Source organism: Liolophura sinensis, chromosome 1 (genome assembly GCF_032854445.1).
Source record: "Liolophura sinensis isolate JHLJ2023 chromosome 1, CUHK_Ljap_v2, whole genome shotgun sequence".
NCBI lineage: Eukaryota > Metazoa > Mollusca > Polyplacophora > Chitonida > Chitonidae > Liolophura > Liolophura sinensis.
In genome coordinates, this window is record NC_088295.1 from 18,802,997 (window position 1) to 18,825,659 (window position 22,663).

At 38.2% G+C, this 22,663-nt stretch overlaps 1 protein-coding gene across 1 annotated transcript; it reads right to left on the reverse strand.

The window, feature by feature from the left end:
- Positions 1-3,980: 3,980 nt before the first annotated feature.
- Positions 3,981-22,645, reverse strand: LOC135472377 (uncharacterized). The gene is made up of 21 exons (XM_064751854.1): positions 22,584-22,645; positions 21,610-21,789; positions 21,098-21,238; positions 20,487-20,585; positions 19,717-19,927; positions 19,129-19,219; positions 17,571-17,718; positions 17,325-17,433; positions 16,511-16,628; positions 16,241-16,379; positions 13,688-13,813; positions 12,882-12,974; positions 11,646-11,754; positions 11,271-11,335; positions 10,815-10,986; positions 10,430-10,566; positions 10,106-10,183; positions 9,539-9,639; positions 9,128-9,275; positions 7,903-7,961; positions 3,981-7,433 (listed from the first exon to the last, which is right to left on the reverse strand). The coding sequence occupies exons 2-21, from the start codon at positions 21,667-21,669 to the stop codon at positions 7,271-7,273; spliced, it is 2,367 nt and encodes a 788-aa protein (XP_064607924.1). The 5' UTR covers positions 21,670-21,789; positions 22,584-22,645; the 3' UTR covers positions 3,981-7,270.
- Between the last annotated feature and the right edge of the window lie 18 nt (positions 22,646-22,663).

Genomic DNA, 22,663 nt, shown 5'->3' on the forward strand with positions numbered 1-22,663 from the left:
AACACAGATTAGATCTCCAGTCATTGTTATCATTGTTTGGATAGTTATATGACAATCCCATGATAAATCATTCAGCCGAGTGATTTCCGTTGTGAAAGTGTGGGTCAGAATGATATGTAACCTAGAGTGGATCTGGACAAGGGGCCCGACTCAAAGCAATTTTCAAAATTTACATTTTGTCACTGTTCCACTCATACTTGTAAGCAGTTGTTCGCTATGCACACTTCTGAGTACCGTTTACCATCATGTGTAATATACGTTCAATAACTTTCCCCGTCACCATCAGTAATAAATCTTGACTTTGTAAAAACATTTTTGTACTGGTGTTACAGGAGGTTGACTTGGTTGCCAGTCCCGTGACCGTGACACTAGAAAGGTTAAAGGTTGTGGATTTCACAACGCCATTCATACAGGATAGTTTGGGGATCATGACACCAAGGCCAAGCGAGACAACTGACCTCTTTCAGCTGTTGAATCCACTAAGCTTGCAAGTCTGGTTATCACTGCTGGGGTTCTTTCTACTCGCTGTTGTCATAACTGCGTGTATCACAGTAACCACCGGGTTTCCATGGAGCTGCGCGTGTAGAGACGGAAGTTCGCAGCAGTCAATTGCAGACAACATTATTCTACTCATCAGCGCCTTTTTTCAACAGGGTAGGCAATTGCTTTGCAAATTTTCCATTTACGGCAAAGTCTCAGGTAAATCAAGAGTGAGTGCTTAACTTAAACCCTCACTCAAGAGTGAGGGTTTAACGTCGCACTGAACATTTTTTCAGTCATATAACATCGATAATCAAGAGTCAGAGTAATAATAATGTAGCAGAACCTTCTGGTTGTACTATAATAAGTGGTGGTACTGAAGGAATACAGAGAACGGGTAGGTGGATAGGTGGATGGATTGGATGAGGAGGGTGAGACCTTCTCTAGGCCTAATAAAAGCTGCAAATTGTTCAGAAAACAGCAGTATAAGAAGTCCAGCTGTTTGTGCGAAAGCAACGATTGTCGGACACTTAAAAGTAAAAGCAGGTCGGCAATGTCATTACGGAGAACACTGACTTACAACTTACATTAGTTACATGTATGTTGTATTCTGTGCTATTCGCGATATGTAAGTATGATAGAAGTATTTAATTGACATGGAATTGTACAAGCCATTATGTTACATTTGTTTGTTATACCTGGCAATTAATAACATCCACAACACTCAGTATCATCTTGTCCTAACTTTAGGCCCGACATTCCACCCGACTTCGGTGTCCGCCCGTTGTTTCCTAAGTTTCTGGTGTATCTTCACCATCCTCACCATGACCATGTACACGGCTCACCTAGCGGCTGTGTTAACTGTTTCCACACCTGTCCGGCCCATCAACTCTCTGCAGGACCTTGTTGATCAAACAGAGTTTGGAATCCTGGTCAGCCCAGGGACAAGCACATGGGATCTGTTCAAGGTAGGCGCAGTGTATGGTAGACTTTAGAGATGATAAAACATTTTTGTTTATTGATTTACACCACGTCTATGAAAACAACCCAGGTTGGGAAATCTTGAAAGTTCTCTGTCCTAGGAATGTGACATTGCGATTGTTGGGCAAGCGCCTTAACCACTGACCAATGACCACTCCCTAAAGATAATTTATTTCTTTTTTAATTTGACTGGTGTTTTACGGCGCACTCAAGATTATTTCACTTATACGGCGGCTGCCAGCATTATGGTGGGAGGAAACCTGGCAGAACCCGAGAGAAACCCACTACCATTCGCAGGTTGTTGGCAGATCTTCCCACGTACGACCGGAGAGGAAGCCAGCGTGAGCTGGACTTGAACTAACAGCCCAGCGCCTGTCTGCTAACGTGACATTTTTTCACGTCATAATTACTTGACAAGCACATTCTTTCATGCCAAAGTCTATATAGAATTATCGAGGTAGGCCTGAGAAATAAGCCTTGATGTACAGAGAAAGGCGCTGCATCACATACAAAATAACACAGGACCAGAGAGCATGCATCTAATAGTTGTTAGGCGCTAAATAAATTTGAGGATAAAAGTAGGAATTAAGATGTATTGGCAGTTTTGCTTATTGCTTATTAAAATCTAAACATTACAACAAAGGTTATAGACATATGTCCATCTTGGCTGGATTTAAGGGAAACGATTTCAGGATTTAAGGCACGTTGTTAGCACCACATCGGTCCTCCTCGAGCCAACTTTACGACAAAAGAGATAGTTCAGTTTTGATTGATTTATTTATTTATTTGATTGGTGTTTTACGCCGTACTCAAGAATATTTCACTTAGACGACGGCGGCCAGTGTTATGGTGTGAGGAACCCGGACAGAGCCGGGGAAAACTCACGACCATTCGCAGGTTGCTGACAGACCTTCCCACGTACGGAGTTCAGTTTTGGTAATGTAAATATCCTTACTTGAACCGGTACATATCTCGCCTTGTAGCATTTGTTAAATCCTGTAAGTTGTGTTACCAATGAATGTCAAAAGTTATAGCTGAAAGAAAAAAGTGTGTCCAGGATATTCCATCAAACGCCTTCACCTTAAGTTCCTTTAATTTTACCATGAGCACAATTCTATTGTAAGTAGATATGGACAGAGTATCCAGGATCTGTAGCATTATGCTTAATCCCGTGCTTAACTAGTACGGCTGTGTGTTAATCATGTTGAATTCTATCGCCACGCGAGATATACATATATGAACGGTTGTAATCAAAGCGCAGATGAGATACATGGTTTGATTATCGATATCTCATATACTAGCACTGTACACAATTCGCACACAGATTTAATTCATTCCACTAGAACATTCCTTTCGTCTTTCCATCATCACTGAAAACTGCTGAATGCTTCTCTTTACGTAAATTCTCCCTCACTTCTAATGTTATTGTACTATCTTAGCTCTGTGTTAATTTTATGATTATGTCAATCAAAACGTAAATTTTGGTTTACGGCTGGTATACGAATGTTTCTTTTGTCACCTGGATGCAACGTTGTAGAAGCATGCACCTCAACTACAAACAATATGGAGTTAAGAAATTAAGGCTATGGCAATATGCCTTGATAAGAGACTTTACTGTACAGTTTCAGAATACTGACAATATGAACAGGTTCTCACGAGGAAAAATATATTCCAATGCTCTTTAACAGCTCGTGACAAATATTTTGTAAGGACTGCTAAGTCTGATCTTAGCAGTTGGTACTTCGAGAAATTTTAATGCGAGATAACCTTATGATCTGTCGTGTTCTGGATTCACCCATCTTGAGATGACGAGCTATCGTATACACCAAAGTCCAAAACAACGTCAACTGTAAAAGTTATGCTGTGCACAAGTTTCAATCAAAACCAGAGCATTATATCGGGTGGGCATAAAAAAATGGGCTGTACTTTGACACCCAATATCTCCGAAACCCTCTTATGTCAGCTTCTAAAAATTCTGTTCATGGGACCAAAATCAAAATAGAGTCAAAAACACATGTTCACGACATTTCGAAATGATGTTCTAATTGAAATTATTTTGTTTTAATTGAAAAGGGGGTTAATTAGTCCTTCATTTTCTCGGTGACGGCGAGCAAACGTTTCTTCCATGAACTGATTGAGTCCCGAATCTCCTTAAGAGTCATTTTTTTTCCAGCAGTCCTTGATGCGTGTCACACAGGTACAGCGCGCGATCTATTGATGACACCTGACAGCTATGCTATGACCTTGAAAATTGGTCAGTATATTAACAAAATCATGCCATTTGAACGTCTAAAGTTTGAAAGGGTTTGAACAAAGGATAATGGAGCAATGCAGCATCAAAGTACGGCCCATTTTTTATGCCCATCCGACATATTCATAACATCAAGCAATGGTGAAGAATCATTATTAAAATTCGGGATCTGAATCACCACCAAAATGAAATGGTTCGGTGATTGTGCCAAAGTCAAGCTGTGCACTTTGTTTCGTCAATTTCATAACCCTTTCCACAAAGCTGCCCACAGACAATTGTAAATTGTGAATAATCGTTTAATATTTCTCGACAAAGATCCCGATTTATTGCCTTGATTCTTGACTCAAGGCCAAGCTGAGCACCAAATTTCATTCAAATCCATACATAAATTGTTCTTTGAATTTGCTGACAGAGAAGCATACATACTGACATAAAAACAGACGTGTATACAGCTAAACATGCTCTATCTGCAGTTATTTCGTTTACACATGGGAGAATGTTTGGTATGCCCCCACTTGTTTGGCGGGCCAAGAAGGTTGCTTCCGGTGGAGGACGCGCCTTGCGCGTGTTCCTCGAAGCGGTTAGGATTCGGTTTACAGAATAAACCGAACAGAAAGGTAATCTTCGCGTGTTAGTTACTCTTACTGAATACCACACCAATAGGTCGGGACCCCTGCAATACAAGAGATACACTGAAGGCTATTTATCTGTATTGTAAAAATTAGGTGCACGACGATGACAATGAGTTCTACACGACCTTGACTAGGTACCGTCTTAGAAAATCACGAGAAAAAGAAAAAAATCCAGTGTGTCCAAAATGTGGAAAGCTCTAACTCAGATGATGCACAGGAACACCGGTGATATGAAAAATGTGTACTCTCGGAATATCAATATCACCTGTGAAAAACCACGCTATCTACTTATCAGATATATAAATACTTAAATACGTGTTCGTAAATAAAATACGTAAAAGTACTTAAAAATACGTATATATATGTAAATAAGTCTTTCTGTTCACTTTCTTGTAGTGGTCTAATCTATCCCTGTATAAGCACATTGCGGAGAGGATGAAGCCGGTAGAATCCGTAGGCGCCGCCGCAAAAGGTCTCCTAGATGGGCGATACAGTTACATAGGCGACGCCTCAATACTGGAGTTTTGGGAGGCCAGGGCATGTGGGCAGATACGGCTGGCGGACGAGCATTATCACGGCTTCTCCTATGCCTTTGTCCTTCCCAAGGGTTCCCCATACAAACATGCCATCGACATAAAGTCAGTCAATTTACTGTCAGGAACGAATTATAGGCGACAGTATCTGTTTTACGATTATTACTACGGTACCAACAGAAGTGTATAAAACAATTTTAAGAGATTTAATATTGAAAGTGTCTACGAAAGCATGTCAATTTTAAATTTTGAGGAGTTGATGACAAAGAAATGTATGCTACATGTTTACATGATAAAAGCACAAAAGAGAAAAAAAACTTTCGTGCAAATTGAGCTGCAGTTCACATGCCGTCAGAGTGTCCCAAAAGTCGGCATGACATCTTTACCTTGGTAAATGTAGGCATGGACAGGAGTAAATTGCACAGCAATACAGACCACATGGGTTTAACATGCAAAATTGGGATTGAAAATGGTCTGCAGACTGTAGATTACCAAAAGTGCCAATTTCTCATAAGAAGCAATGTACTGTGCACCGTGCATGTTGGAAGCATCCATTACAAAATCTGCAAATTTCGCAACATTCTGTTAACTGCCATTACACACAGACACCAACGACTAGACACACTTTTCTTGTTCTTTTGGACTGGGTCAAAGGTAATTTCTTTCTATTCTGACATATATGTACTAACAACGTATCTTTTTATATTGCAGAATACAAAAAATGGTGGAAGCTGGAGTCGTTGTTGGATTGAAAAAGAAATGGCTTTCTCATCCCGGAAACTGTACACACTACAAGACCGGAAGCGCAGTAAGGCTTGGCCTGGACAGGATAGGGGGAGTTTTCATCCTTTATACGGGAGTTGGCCTGATAGCCGCACTCGTACTACTGGCTGAACGAACTTATTTTAAACTAACAAGAACTAATGTCACATAGTTTTCAACGCTTTACATTTAATGGTGAACAGATATGTTATCGGCTTCTCTTGTTCAACAGCTCTGCTTTACTTGATAAAATGAACTAAATGTACACTATCCCTCCCCGAACCTTAGTAACAGTAAACGAAAGACGGAGGATATCATCTGGCTTTGGATCCCAACCTTATGGGTAGATATAAACGTCAACACAACATCATGAGTTGAACAGCCCATGCCGGCTGATTGAGACAACCGTCGGACAGGTTCTGCCAGACAAGCATTATTGCAATTTCTCAATCAAGTCTCATGTTTGAAGCCCATTCACTGTCTTAGGTCCTTTTTTTCAGATATTATTAGCATCTCGTACTGGCGGTCGTCATTCTAGCGAAAAATCCTAGATTACAACTCTAGTCAGATAAATAAATACATCAAACAGTTGAAAGAAAGAATACACGATTGATTGTTTTCTCCAAATATGAATGTTTCAAAACTGACATTATCTTAACATAATAACATTTCAACATTAACAAAAATGTCTGCATTAAACTGATAAGCACTGAATCTTTTACCTAACTAAAATAAAAATAGACATAATTCTTAGCGTCACAACGCAGTACATTATATAGTGCCTGACAACCATATATAAAACAATTGTGTAATTGTGTAAAATGCTGCTACAACTGAAACAGTAGGCCGTAAGGAACTAGTGTCCTGTAACTTGGGCCATAAGATCAGCATGAATCCTGAACGCAAAGCCACCACCAAGTACGATTAGCAAGGAATGAAAACAGACTTAGGCCGTAAACATACATCAAATTTAAACCAGGTGTGATAGGTTGGTTTTAGTGGCAACCGCTTTTCATGACTTTAATAAACCAAGTAGGGAAGCAGGGTATGTGGCAATATTTTACAGATAAAAACTTAGGAAGGTTATTTGTGCATTATGATTATTCCTATATTTACAAAAAATGTCATACTATTCATGATGACCAGACATAATCCATACAATTAGGACAGTCTTTCCAAGATATGATAGAAACAAAAAGGGTATAAACCCTATGATAATAATGATGAAAAGTTGACTCAATCCGCATATCATCACACACCTATTCATTAATTCATATTTCTCAATAAATGCATTATTATCTTTCACTTATTCATACAATTAAAAGTATTTGAACATGCTACTAAGTAGCAAATACTGGCTGTAACATTATCTCAGATTTACCACACTGTGTAGATTTCCATACAGGCCCTGTCTGCAGTACTGCAATTCATCAGGTACTTGGTGTCAATAATTTTATGATGTAAAATTTGAGTATTTTGCAATAATCACACCAGCACTATGAACTGCGTATGCCAAAGATGAATTATAAATGTTTATTATGACATGTAAATCTCTGGTCAGAATAAGGAAGATAGAATATATTTATCTCAATGACCATACAGTCGCTTCAAAGTTCTACATTACTGTTTCCTCATGTGCTCTCAGTCTTGTCCTTGGTCAGCAAAGAGAGGAAGATTCCCTGAACACGACCAAACTCTATATCTGCAGAACCTCGACAAAATATATCTTGAGGACTTGATATTGGCTGACTGTCTTTGCATTGGGAGTTCATCATTTCAAGTATGGACGCTAAGCTAAAGACCAAAAAACAAACGAAACAAAATAGAAATCAGTATAAAGTCTAAATATTACAACATAACAAAAATAGAAAGCATCCAGATGCTCCTGGTTCTCCATCAACAGCATTTTGTTTTGGATGAAAAAAAAAATATGTTGCAGAAAAAAATTATTTACACAATCTTTTAAAGTGTCTACCCCAAAAAAAAAAGGTTTTAAAAGCTTCCCTTCCTTGTACACAGGGATGGATGCATCTTGAAAGGGCTATAAAAGTGATATACACAAACAAGATTTTCAACACCACATATACATGTACCTGTATATATATTCAATTCAGGCCAAGGATTCATTTAAAATTTTAGAACAGCCGATAAAGAGTTTTGAAATGAATCGTAAATCTTTCTCTTGTAATCTGATAATTTCCAAGAGAGCTAAATACAACATGAAAGATAATCTCATTCGTGTCAGAACTTTGTTTTCACTCACCTGGTACCCGATGGAATCTGTTGTAGAACTGGTACACAATACTTGCCTAGTACACCAAACTGAAATACATGAATAACGCCATTTCCATTACAGTAAAACACCAAAGTGTATGTTACAGGCCATTCCAAGCAATTAGGTACACTTGTACATGTACAAAAGAAGATACTTTTAGAGGCTACATGTATTCCCACTACCTGTGAACATTACTGCTGCCCTGTTTAGTGGCACTGGTATCACAAAATGGTCAGAGATAGAAGCAGGACGTTTGTACATGTTACTGTATCATAGTACAAAAACACTAGACGTAGCTGTTTCAGTGGATAGATGGGTGAGCCACAGGCACAAGATTTTTGACTGAGCCGGATTTTTGAAAGGGTGTTAACTGTGTTATGCTATAAAAACACTCAACAATGGTTAGAGCAGTGAGCAAAAAAACAATCTCTGTGGTGAGCCAAAGATACAAGACTTTTGGGTGAATGGGATAACTACAAAACAAAACAACTACAAACAATATGTCAAATACGAATGCTGCACATTCTCGGCATTTCGAAACAAGGCTCAACAGTATCGGGTTACACAACGAACACCAAGACAAAGGTGTTAAAGTCTATTCTACCCCCAAAGATGAAGAAAATGTGGCAAAAACTGCATATTTCATACTGCCATTCTGATTTTCTCCCTCCACAGAGGTTATGCATTTTAGGCCAATCAGCAGCAAGTTTAGGCCTTTGCAGTGACCAAGATACATCAAAGCTGTGAACATGTACATATACGTACGACCTCATGTCAGTGTTGCGCGAGAGAAATGTAAAGGTTTATTGAACATGTATTATGACGTCATACTGCTGAGTTCAGATCGAAACAGATTGGATAGTTCACCCTTGTATAATTCACGAAGCAAATCTAACAAGTAAACAAACTCAAATTCTTTTATTTGTAGACATAAACAGCCTGAAATGATATTACTCGGGGAGGTAAACATACCCGCTGGTGTGTTGCGTGACACACTCAGTGCTGTTTGAAAGGTCAACTCTGTTTAATATGTATATGTTTAACTAACAGCAGGGTACAATAGACAATACATCTTACATGCTGGTGATTAGAATACATTTGTTGATGAGTGTTGGACTGTGGTCACTCCTTTGCAAACAACAGAAATAATCACAGTGGTGAGGCTTGTTACATTGTGGTTACAAATACACTTATGCTCGAAACTACATCTTACATTAGCTATGGAGGTGAGCAGGAGATAGAAGACTTCTTGGTGAGCAGGAGTACCATTAGCATTCTGTCTGAGAAGTTCTACTGCTGGATCCCACTGTTCATATCGTATCAGCAACTGTAAAGCTTTAATCAAGCTTGAACGGGTTTGCCTGAATAAGAACAAATTCATATGATATTAATTCACGTACAAAATCACTGATCACGGAACACCCGATGTAACAAGTATTAATCTTCAAGCCTTATTTAGCTGCAAGTTGAGTGCTTGATAGGCTCCCCCTGGCTCGGATGGAGTATATAGTTATGCTGGAGGCAATGGTTTCCTCCACACTCAAACCAGACAGCCATCATATAAGTGAAATAAGAGAATCTTGAGTTCAGCATCACACACCAATGAAATAGTTAACTAACTCACATTGCCAACATCAACTGGGCCATTGCTCTCACAGCTCCTTCTACATCTCTGGAACTCTCTGGTTTTGGAAAACAAGAAAGGGCTCGCTCATAAAACTGAAACTAGATACAAAGTTTTTCGTTAAAATCACCCCCGTCCATATCCATTTAGTCTCTGATTTAGTGACAGGTACCAAGTCTTGTTTTAAAAAGATACAAAAATACTCCTCAGACCTTACACTTATAGCCTCCACTGATCAGTCATCTTGGAAAATAAGGAGTGATAAAGGGGACTTTAATACATAAAGTTTTGTTAAAAATTTTACTTTATCTAATTTTAGATAATTTTACTTCCACCTATATGACATATCCGCAAGCAAAATGTGGGAAAGTGTAAGCAACGCTACTTGCCCATGGCCAGCAGTTTTACTTAGGCCACTCTGGTTTGCTCTACCTACATGTGTGGATGTACATTTTAATACTGACCATGTCAAATAACTGGATCACTCTTGAATACAACATTTGTTAACAATCAAATACATAAATAATTGTATACTCAAGTTCCCAGTCACAAATTAGGATCACTTACAGTTTGTCGTTTCCGAATAAAGGCCGATACCCCAACATTCTTATCATGGATCACCTGGGCAATATGTACAAAGTTCACCTGGTGAAAAACAATAAAGGTTAGGACCTGTGCAAATTATTTAACAATGATAGGAGCTTTCTAAAACTTCAAATAATACACAGACCTCTTTTTAACATTAATATAGCTAATATAGCTATATATTAATATAGCTGCTGTTATATTAGAGGACAAATTACAGGTTACATGGTATCTCATTACAAGCAACTTGCTATATAGATCAAAACTAAAGTTGTATGTGGACATGTAGCAGTAACCATCACTGACCAGCTGGTCTGGTTTCTGTTGGAAGAGGAGCCTGGTGATGATCTCATACAGAGAGAAGGTGCCGCTGTAGGCAGAGGAGATGCTCCTCTCAGAGGCCAGGACATGACTCCACTTTTCCATCTCCTCCTCACTCAGGTCTGCAGGGCAGATACACATTCAACTGTAGCCTCAGGACATGACTCACGAACAGGAGCAAAACACAGACTTTCTACATGTTTACAATCATATCTGTGAGAATTTATCACACCCTCTAGGACATTACATTCAACTGTTGGAGAATATACATGTACGGAAGCCTGAGCACTTAGTTTTTTAAATAATAAACATTAATATCCATGCATAAACCGTACTTTGAGGGTCATTCCATGGACATTTTTTGACATACCTTCCGACTTGATATCAAGCTGCTGCATGAGGGTAAGGAGGACAGTTTCTGGGTGACGCTGAGCCAGCACTTCCAGCTGAGCCTGTCTGCTTGAGGCTGGTAGACTAGACCCTGGGTGGATCAGAGCTAACACATCCTTCCCTACACTATCTGCGTTGGATACTAATGCCTTCTAAAGGTACAATAGGACTTGGCAATATTACATTACTTCAGAGGTAGGTTTAATATAAACTGTGATCTTCAATTGATAACTATACATGCATATACATGTACAATGTATGTTTTCCATGAATTGACCAATGTGTTTAATCTGCTATTCTTCCTTTTGTCTTAGATTTTACCAGCGTATAACCCAATATTAGATAATAATATATGACTATAACATGGATAGTAATCGTGATTTACAAAGGAATACTTTGAGCGTGAATACGTCTATTAAACACAGCATGTACTCACTTGGTTTTGGTTGACCACATCCAGACAGGTCTTCTCTACACTCAAATACTCATTCAGGTAAGGCACTGCATAAAGAATATACCGTTGAACATGATTTATGTATCCTAAAAGCGATAGTGTTATCAGTTCTGACGTCTTAGGTATGCAAATCTATGCTAAGTGTTACATTTATGTACCTTAATATGCCATTGATTCCCAGTCCCTTATTACCATTATAATGTTTACATCTTACATATATATATATACATATATATATATGTATAACAAAAAAAAAAAGAAAAAGTGAAATGATCACAAAACCAAGTTGTCGACATTTTCTTTTGAGATGACTGTCTGTGAGCACTATAAAAGTTGATGACAGATACATGAACTTACCAATGCTCTCATTGTAGCGAGTATGCTTATATGTGTTCACTTTGGTGTAGTTTTGTACAATAGACATTCTCTCTTTGGTCATGCGTGGTGAATTCACTTTTTCCTGCAGCTATAAAAAGTGAAACAAGGTCAAAAATAGTTTTTCTTACTTACTCCTAATAAATCCAAATAGCATTATATCATCATGTATAGGTCTAATGCGACCTAAAAAGCAGGCAAGGGTAATTTAAGCCCAAAGAAAAGAAACAACTCAAAAAAGCAACGAAACATAAGATCCCATCAATAAAACCATTTGATTCTAGATAATGACAGCTGCACATGATTACAGCTCACCATCACATTGGCAATATTCCAGCCATGTTGCATTAACTACTGCACTTAATGTTAGCCACTTTTCAATCTAATCAGTTCAGGTCACCCCAGTGTATGTACAGCCTGTGCCATACAAACCTGGTCCTCCATCATCCTTAACAGAATTTGGATTCTGATGTTAAAATATCGTCCACCAACCTGGTCCTCCATCATCCTTAACGGAACTTAGATTCTGATGTTAAAATATCCTCCACCAACCTGGTCCTCCATCATCCTTAACAGAACTTAGATTCTGATGTAAAAATATCCTCCAACCAACCTGGTCCTCCATCATCCTTAACAGAACTTAGACTCTGATGTAAAAATATCCTCCACCAACCTGGTCCTCCATCATCCTTAACAGAACTTAGATTCTGATGTAAAAATATCCTCCAACCAACCTGGTCCTCCATCATCCTTAACAGAACTTAGATTCTGATGTTAAAATATCCTCCAACCAACCTGGTCCTCCATCATCCTTAACAGAACTTAGATTCTGATGTAAAAATATCCCCCAACCAACCTGGTCCTCCATCATCCTTAACAGAACTTAGATTCTGATGTAAAAATATCCTCCACCAACCTGGTCCTCCATCATCCTTAACAGAATTTAGATTCTGATGTAAAAATATCCTCCACCAACCTGGTCCTCCATCATCCTTAACAGAATTTAGATTCTGATGTAAAAAATATCCTCCACCAACCTGGTCCTCCATCATCCTTAACAGAATTTAGATTCTGATGTAAAAATATCCTCCACCAACCTGGTCCTCCATCACCCTTAACAGAATTTAGATTCTGATGTAAAAATATCCTCCAACCAACCTGGTCCTCCATCATCCTTAACAGAATTTAGATTCTGATGTAAAAATATCCTCCACCAACCTGGTCCAACATTGTTATCACCAGAGCTGGGTTCTGAAAACATTTCCCATCCACTGCAAACTTGTCACTAGGCAAGGAGCCCTGAAGAAAGCTCTACAAATACAAAAAGTGACAGTGTACAAAAAAAAGATTACAGAAAGACTGGAAAATATGGTCTACAATATGTCTTTTCTACAGAATGTAGATCATACAGAATCGATTCCATACATAATCAAAATGTGAAGTCAGAACGAAACTGGACGCCAAAATGATCGTAGAAATCATTTGTTTTCGTTAACATTTTTGGAAGGAACGAATTATTCAGACGATTTTGTTTTTTACTTTTTTTCACTGGGGTTTGACACCAGACTCAAGAATGGACTCCCTGACATGAAGCTGGCTGCAGCCAGAATAACATTTTAATAGCAAGACCCCACTTTCACACAAAAAGAGAAAGAAAACACATGTCTTGACAAATGAAGCAAGAAAAATAACTGACAGTTATTCCCCAGCACTTGTGTTTTCTTTTCCAGACTGCCTAAAATTCTCCATGTTTGCATTTGTCTATGCTGATGAGGGCTTCATTCACATACGTTTGCACACACAATCATGATTAACATAGCTGCAAAACAGCTCAAGCCAAACACAGACTTACATTTTATATAAGTAAAGGTTTCTCTCTATAACAATACACTGACTTGAATTCTTGTATTTGACAGGGCCTAAAATTAAGAGACTACAAATATTAGGATATATTTCGGTGATCACAAACATCAAGGCATGTGTGAGATACATGTATTGTGGTATATTACTTATTGACCTCTCACCTTGCACACTATCTCTGCTGTTTCTATGTTACTGGACCGGTCAATTCTAGGTCGCTGTATCTCTTGGCTGTAGCTGACCAAATCCTCATCCTGGTTACCTGAGGCCTGTTTCCATGAGCTGCTTATCTAAAGGAATACAGATAGAGACAATCACGAGTGAATCCTACAGCATAGCCACTGTCTGTGTACAAAGATGTGGATCAGGCCAATTCTAAAATATTGTTTGTTTGATGTTACAAGTTCTTTATAACAAAACAGGGTTGGTAGGTCAGCTTTTTTTTCTTTTTTCACAGAAGGGAAGAACAATCATAGAATCTTGTTCAAATGGTTGATCACAATTAAACTTTCTCAACATTGATCGAAACGCAGTACTAAAGTAAGTCACTCGATATTCGAAATTTCTCAAAATAAATATTCTTTGATCTTTACAATAAAATTAATGAGTACACATTTGTTAAACATTTCTATGAGCACTTCAGCACAATTTAAGTCAACAGTGTGTGTTAGAATTTTCAGGTCCTGTACAGAGGGGGTGAGCAGTGAAAATATAACCAAAATCCTGTCCAGTTGATACTTTTGAGGGAGTGCAGATCCTCATGACCCAGTAAAAGTCTATACTGAGAGAGATGTTTCCATTTTCCTAAATTTCCTAATTTTAATCAAACTTTGTGAGATTTTGTGGATTCTTCCTTCATGTGATAGATCAAATATTTATTCTGTCATCAATACATCATTCAATGTACATGCTTGTCTAAAATTATGAAGAATGTAAGACTCATGTCAGCCTCAGCTCAGATCACCAGCTTTGACCTAATTTACACTGTCCAAAACATTTTGTATGTGAGGAAGAGGAGAGCCAAAATAATCTTGTGTTGCTTTAAGATTAAAGGATGGGACAGATCACCTTTATCTTTGTATGTGAACTTCCCTGCAGCTATTTAGAAATGCACATGCCCCTTCTAGAGTGACTACGACTGTTTCCACTTCACAACAATGTATCAGTAAACACATACATTTTCTATCCACCAAAGCATCTGGCAGTGGTGATATCAATGACAGTTCAGGAAATTATACCAATATATACCCAGCTACATGCTCCCTAGCATAGTTTTCATGTGGAGAAAGGGTATCCACACACCTGGTAAACCTTTTTTTCAAATCTTGGGATCCCCAGAACAGTATTCTACCATGACAATACAAGGGGCTCATGTGGGAGCCTCTGATACTTGTGAAATGGTAACACAATGGTGAATGCCAAGATAAAAGGGGGTCTGTTGGGAATTCTTTGATAACATAGGGTTAAACCAAAACTCTTTCTTGTTGATTATGTTAAGGCAGATATTATGATGTAAGCTAGGTGTCAATTTGTCATTGGGATTACACCAGTCCATGACTGAATTAATTTAATTCACAAAAAATACACTAGGAGATGTACATAAGAAGGCTACATGTAAAATCTCAGCTATAGCTTGAGCAACTTCTCATTGAAGGTGTACTGGCCAGTGTCCACATTTCGTCAGTGTTTGTAAACATTTTGCGCCAGTTATAACCAGAGCCACATAATTCTCAGCAACTGAAGAAAAGAATTGGCTAAAAGAACTGAATCATGGAGAATTCTATATTTTGCCATCATGAGATGCTGACAGCTGTGATGTTTACAACATTTCCTAGAAAATTTCACAATGATTATCTCACAAAATGAGTAGTTAATTTGAAATCTTGACTCCCTATGGAAACACAATGTCATCAGTTCAGTAAAGTATAGGCCTATGAAAAATAACTTTATTTTAATGGCAGGGGTGTAAACACTTCACAGGTATCTTGGTCTACCGGTAATGGATAAAGTATACCCTTCCACGTGCTACAAAGCACACTTTGCTCAACAGCAGGAGAAGAAATTTTATATCTCGAAAGAGCATTTCAAACGATCAGCAAAAAAACAAAAAGGACTAGTAATTAAATGAAATAAAATAAAAAAATTTGGCATCTGTAAAAACCCGAAAAAAGAATTTCGGTCAAGGCCATTTTGAAGGCACATAACATGAAACATATAATATTTCATTGTTTCAGGCTTTGGTGAAGGCTTCTGTCTGTAATTTAAAGTAATTAAGGTCAATGATAGAACATCGATCTTGCACTACTGTGCTTGACATGTATGCAAAACTGAAGCTTCATACTTTCTGTCAGTGTTGATATACCATCCATAACATTTATATTAACCATTCCTTTAACGATCACTGGACGCCACATGAAAGTTCCGGATGTGCTTTGTACAAGCAAGCCAAAAAAACACAAAACATCAATCAAATAAAACGTCTGATGACAAAGAAAGTAGACCTCAGAAGCAGTTCATTTTAGCACCATCTGATAACTCTCACAAGATGCAGTAAATGATCCTCCTTTGAAAATTGTAAAAAAAATCCCCTACTGAAAAATCTTTCAGTGTCATTTTACACAATGAAATACTCATGTAGGCTTTGTCGCCTGAAGTGCTCAGTTCAGATAAAAAAAACATATCATTTAACTCGGAGAGATTGTACAAATTAAACTAACCTGTACAGCCTTGAGGCCACCTGTGGTCATTACAGTGGGAAAGTAAGGGGAGGTAGTCAGCTGACTCAGCTGGGCATCTGTACTGGTCGTCTCCAGTAATTTGTGCTCAACTACTTCACCCGATAAGTAGTCATGTATTCTAAGAGATTAAAAAGGATTATTTCATTAGAATATGAAAACTAATAATTAAAGACATATTCATGCTTTACGAATGAGATAAAGAGAATTATCTGTATTATGAAATCTATCAATAATGAAAATGAGACTCACATCAGGGTATCTGCTGTCACCTGACAAATACAGTCTTTGTGCATGAAGAATGTGCAGGATACATCTTTAAATCTGGTAATGTCTGTCTGAATTTTTAGGTTGGTGCCTAATTTCACTTCTGAAACAAGTATTTAGAAATATTAAATAACATAAATAAAAAACAAAAGCAGAGCACAGTACAGACATGGTACATGAAACTATACACTCACAATTACGCATGTACAAATACTCAGGGGGCCTCCGTGGCTCAGTTGGTTAGCGCGCTAGCGCAGCGTAATGACCCAGGAGTCTCTCACCAATGCGGTCGCTGTGAGTTCAAGTCCAGCTCAAGGCTTCCTCTCCGGCCGTACATGGGAAGGTCTGCCAGCAACCTGCGGATGGTCGTGGGTTTCCCCTGGGCTCTGCCCGGTTTCCACCCACCATAACGCTGGCCGCCGTCGCATAAGTGAAATATTCTTGAGTATAGCGCAAAACACCAATCAAATAAATAAATAAACAAATACTCAGGGCAAAATTAAAAACTTTGCTACAAGTATTAATGTATGCTAGTTCAAAATAACACGCCCCAATATACATGAAACAGTGCACAGTCAAACAAGCCTCACATTAGTTCAACTGCAGCTCACTAAGGGCCCTGTTTTCATCTTATACTAAGTATATTTAGGTAACATGGATTTGTGATTGTATTATCAGTCAGTAAAATAAGCAAGCATGTGCATTTGGAAGTGTGTCGGCCATGCATATGTACACTCACACACTTTTTACACAGCATGTACATGTATGCTTAGACAGTAGCAATGATATGTACATGTACCTGGTTTATCAGAAATACAGCAAAGTCCACCATCCGCTTCCACCATAACAACACAGCAGTTCGCAGCGTCAAACAGTCTACTTACAGGCAGTGATGGTTTGGGCTTTATCTGTGAATAGACAAAGGCTCCGAAACAACTGACTATGCATATGTTGGTACCAACAACTGAAAAACGTTCATCTACACTGCTAATGTTCAGGTGACAGGCTGCATGGTTACACCTGGTCTGTTGGATGCTGATCTCACCTTTGACAAGTAGGGCAGAATGACTTCCGAGAAGTCTAAAGGCTTCACTGTAGTAGAGGAGCGAGGTGAGTACACTTTGTCATCCATGTATAGGCTGATACTGTTACTGTCAGGTGACAACACCAGGCCAGGCACATTCACGCGCTCACTGAAACAAACCAGTAACAGGGCTGTTTAAAACTCATCTTCATCTTACAACCAAATGTGGTACACCCAAATGAAACAGTTTATGTAAAACAATAAGCCCCAGAAGTTTACTTTTTGTTTAAAGCACCCTACTTTGCATAGATAATCTTATTACCCTAACCTTGCAGATTTTGATGAAGAGATAATCATAGTATTCAGGCATCTGTGCCTCTAGTTTTATGATCTGGTCAACAGCAGAGTAACTCTGTTCCTTCATGATGAAAGAGTTTTCGCTTCTTTGTATTCTGCCATGTTCTGACTCACTTGAAAGATAACATATTTGCATCTCCAGCAAACTCAAAGACTTTTCCAGCCAGAATCACAGGGTCATTGGACAGTAGGAAAAGAAGCAGATTTAGAACTGGTAGCAAGGCTACCAATGAAGTCGCTTGTATGAGACACATGAATGCATAACTTCAGCTCAATGCATAAAGAACGGAAATTGGTAATTTACGGTAATTAATATGTACACAGAGCATCAGTGATGGAACATCCCTCTTGTGCCATTGTGCTTTATAGGCATGTAAAACATCAGGTCAATACATACAATATAAGATACCAACCCTAACATTTTGTTGAACAATGATCCTTATATAAAATACACAAACTCAGGAATTCAGTAATTCATGGTACTTAATATGTACACACAGAACCACTGATGGAATATCCCTCCCTTTCTATTCTGCTCTATATGTGTGCACACCCTGAGCTCTATACATGCAGTACTTTTTGAGAAACCACCCGTAACATTTTGCTTAACATCGATTCTTATACACAATACACTACGTCAGCAGTAATTTATGGTACCAGTGTTTAATATGCACGTCCCATCAACGATGGGATATCCCTCTCGTGCTATTCTGCTCTACATGTGTGCACACCCTGAGCTCTATACATGCAGTACTTTTTACGATACCCTCCACTAACATTTTGCTTAATGCTGTTTTCCCTATGATTGTATGTGGACCCTGAGAGTACGACAGTATAGTATGTATATAGTACACTCGTACTATATTCAGGCGAGCTAAAAATGGCAATCACACCAATGAAGTGAAGGTGAGTTGTGCGATGAATTAGCTTGATATTATAACACTTATTAGCATAGGGTTCATGCACGTTTAATTTGTTTTGAAGCACCCTTTAACATTTTGTGTGTTCATATGAACCAGTCGTATGCATGTTAGAACAAAATAACATTGTTCAAAACCAAATTTTTTGGCCCTTTTCCTTAACGACTTAATGACACAGTAAGTGCGGCTCAGTACAGCTTGGCACATCAGTGCATCATTGGATCAACTGAACCAATTAAATGCAGCTAGAAATGAATGGGGTCTGATTTCCTACATAAAAATGATAATGTCAACAATTTTACCTCCATGCAGCAAAGACTCCTTTGTTAAGGGGAAGCAAATCACACTGTGGACAATTCTCCAACACTCTAATTGGAGGTCCAAATGCATTATCTGTGGAAAAAACATAAAGAGTGAGATAGTAAACGGAAGTGTATTGTACAGGTAACTTTTTAATAAATGCAATTAATAACACTTTACAAGTACAAGCACATGCACAGAAGGAAGAAGCATGCAGATAATGTCAAAAGTATCCTCAATTACAATACCAAACTCACATGTACATGCACATATTTTTGATTATTTCTTTGCAACATTTTCCCAAGCTGGCTTCTTCTCTGGTCATATGTGGGAAGGTCTGTAAGCAATCTACAGATGGTCGTGGGTTTCCCCCGGGCTCTGCCTGGCTTCCTCTCACAGAATGCTGGCCGCCGTTGTATATGTGAAATATTCTTGAGTGTGGTGTGAAAACCAATCAAATAAACATATTTTCCATCAAGATAAATGTTTTGCTCAGATATATACGACAATCACTGCAGATTCAATCTCAACTTTAGACTTCTATAGGCAAATCAAGTAATCACATAAAAGCAGCCTTTCTTCCCAATTACCACTGTAGAGATCCCTCCTGTAGACTGTACAGTTGGTGTTTGGGGGACTGACTGGCCTCTCACACCAGTACACTACACACTGTTCCTCCAGCAGACACACACTGAGGACCTGTGAGTCAGAAGCATCACACAATGCAGCATCTTCCACCTTTTCCCAATTGTAACTCTGCTGTAGGAACTTCCACAGTTGAACCTGACCATCCTTTTGCACCTGGAAAACAATCAGTGTATTCATGTACTTTATTTGGGCTTAGAGATATACTGAGCACTCAATATGAAGGCAGACTGGTTTACCAGGGGAGGAAACCTGGCGGAGCGTGAAGAAAACTCCCCCATTAACAAACACCCTGCCTTAAAGCTGCAGTCAAAGGAGTGGAGTCAATCATGTAACCTCAGAGGTCAAATGAGTCAGTGTCAGCCTGGACCACAAAAAAAAAGGTTAACAGAATATTATTATCATCTGCATATCGTTTATATTTTGGTAGGTGTTAACTGAACAGTATAATTTAACTAAAAAGTATAATTTTATCAGTGTACAAAGAATAATGCCTTAACAATATGAATAAACACCTTAAAAATATGCCAAAAAGTTGAAAAATTACAGTATCCACACATAAAATATCTCTTTGAGTTACAACTATTACATTTACACATACATGTACTTGTTCATTTTATTATAGTAATATTCCCTAAAAAATACAGTTCTATCTATTTCTCACACAGTATTTATCGGAGAACATAAAGCAGACTGCCAATCACAAATACCATACCAAGATAGCCAAGTTTAACTTCTGGCTGTACAGCACATCAATGAGGACTGGGTGGACATCAGACTGGTCCAGGCATCCAAGATTTCCAAACTGATAATCCTTAAAGCACAAAAGATTACATACTGCAACAACCACTTGTATGTATAAAAAATAACAGCAGCAGACATTAGGTGTGGTCAAAAGATACCTTAATAAAGTTCACTTTAATTAACATGTTACTAGAACTAACTAAATACTTATTTCATAAGTCTTAATATACTCAACAAGAATTAAACATTCCTCTCATCTTGGGGCCTCACTGAATCAAGTCAGTACAAGTGCTGCCAAGCTTACACCATTAGGCCTTGACCAATGCTTTTTTATCTGCGGCTTTCAGTCAAGAGGTTGCTGAGGTACCTGGCAAAGGTCAGTGATTAACCCCTGAGCATTCGAGTATCCTCCACCTATAAACCCCACCCCCATCATATAAATGAAAAGCTTTTGAGCCTGCCTTTAAATACCAATGAGTCAATCAATCCTCATCTCTTTACACACTGGCCTTTGAATCTGTGACACATTAATAGTACTTGCATGTGTCATTCCTTTTTATATATGTAAGCCTTGATCCATACCTGGCCTATCCCCACAGGTTTGACATCAAATGTGAAAAGCTGAGTTCCATTACTGAGTGACACAAAAATATGACCTCTAGCCACCCAGACTCTGTGGACTGTACCATAATGTGGACTCCCTGCCAGGATTTCCTCAAGCAACTGTCAGAAATAAAAACTGGTTTAAAATGTGAACACAGTACTGAAAACATAATACCTGCACATGTTCTAGGCTGTTTGACAGCAAGAAAGTAAGGAAATAAATACAGTGATGCATAAACACATGAATGTAGAGTGAAAGACAACAAAATGCGCTTACAACTATTCAATTATAGCAAAGTGCATGCTAAGTTCTTAAAGAGGTACATAGAAGTTGACAGTGATGTGTTTCTGTGATAACTGATATCAGTATTTAACTTACAGAGGTTGTGCTGTTCAGTTTCAAAAAAGATTCAAAATTATAAATCCATCATACTTCTAAGATTCCATCACACACTGTAAATAAGAGAAAACACACATAAATCAGCCTCTACCTGTTTCCTATGAACTGGCCAAACAGATGTAACAGGTTGTAGGACAGGCTTCCCAATCATGGTAACTAACTTCGTGTACCAGTACCGTCCAGCTGGTTGAAGCCTAATTCTTGTGTTGATCACTATCGACACTATCTGAGCATAGAGATCTGCATCACATCACAAGGTTGGTGCAGGTAACTGAAGCAAAAGTGAAATAATATACATGGTCATAAGTGTTAATGCACTATATCTGCCAAACTGGCAGTCATATGATGACCTGTATATTGTTAATCATGTTACTGTGATTTTTATCATAAGAGCTAAAATATTGAGGTGGACAAAATGTCTTTGGTTTAATGCAACATGTTATTTCAAAAAACATACATACCCTTATTCTTCTAATTTTTGTGAGACTTGGTCTGCTTTTTTAGCCAATATTCATCCAACTGAAGGAGGAATATTTAGTTTCTCTTTTTTCTCACATTGTTAGTCTCATGTATCTCATAACATATTCATATCTTTTATACTTTTCAAAAAAGCTGGAAGAGAAATGTAATTCTTTGCTTTCTGCACTATTAATAAGTGTCCTGAGAATTAGAGAAAACAGTGTACACTGTGCATTGGTGTACATGCAGTAAATGTCAATTTTATTTCTGTTACTTTGTCGTTCTTGCACATAAAACAGTTATAAAAACTTAAAAGATTTCAGTTGTGTCAATTTTTCTAAGTTCCTCAAGAATAGTAAATACTTTCAAGATAATTTATGTGACGCCTAGCTATCTATTGAATGCATGGCCAGTAGCCACCTGCTGACCTAGCTATGCTAGTGTTCAGTATAATTTTGTTAGTCACGTGAAGAACCGGATAGCAAAGTCAAGAAGATCTATGCTTTTGAAATTGTCATTACCGGTACATTCAACCTAAATAGCTCAGAACCACTTGTAATCTACTAAACACAAAATTCAAAATATTAGGAATGACTACAGCCATACCAAACAAAGTCAACACTACTGTCAACACTCCCAATGACAACTTCGCTTTGGTCTTCCCTCTTCCAATCCTGCTGTACTCG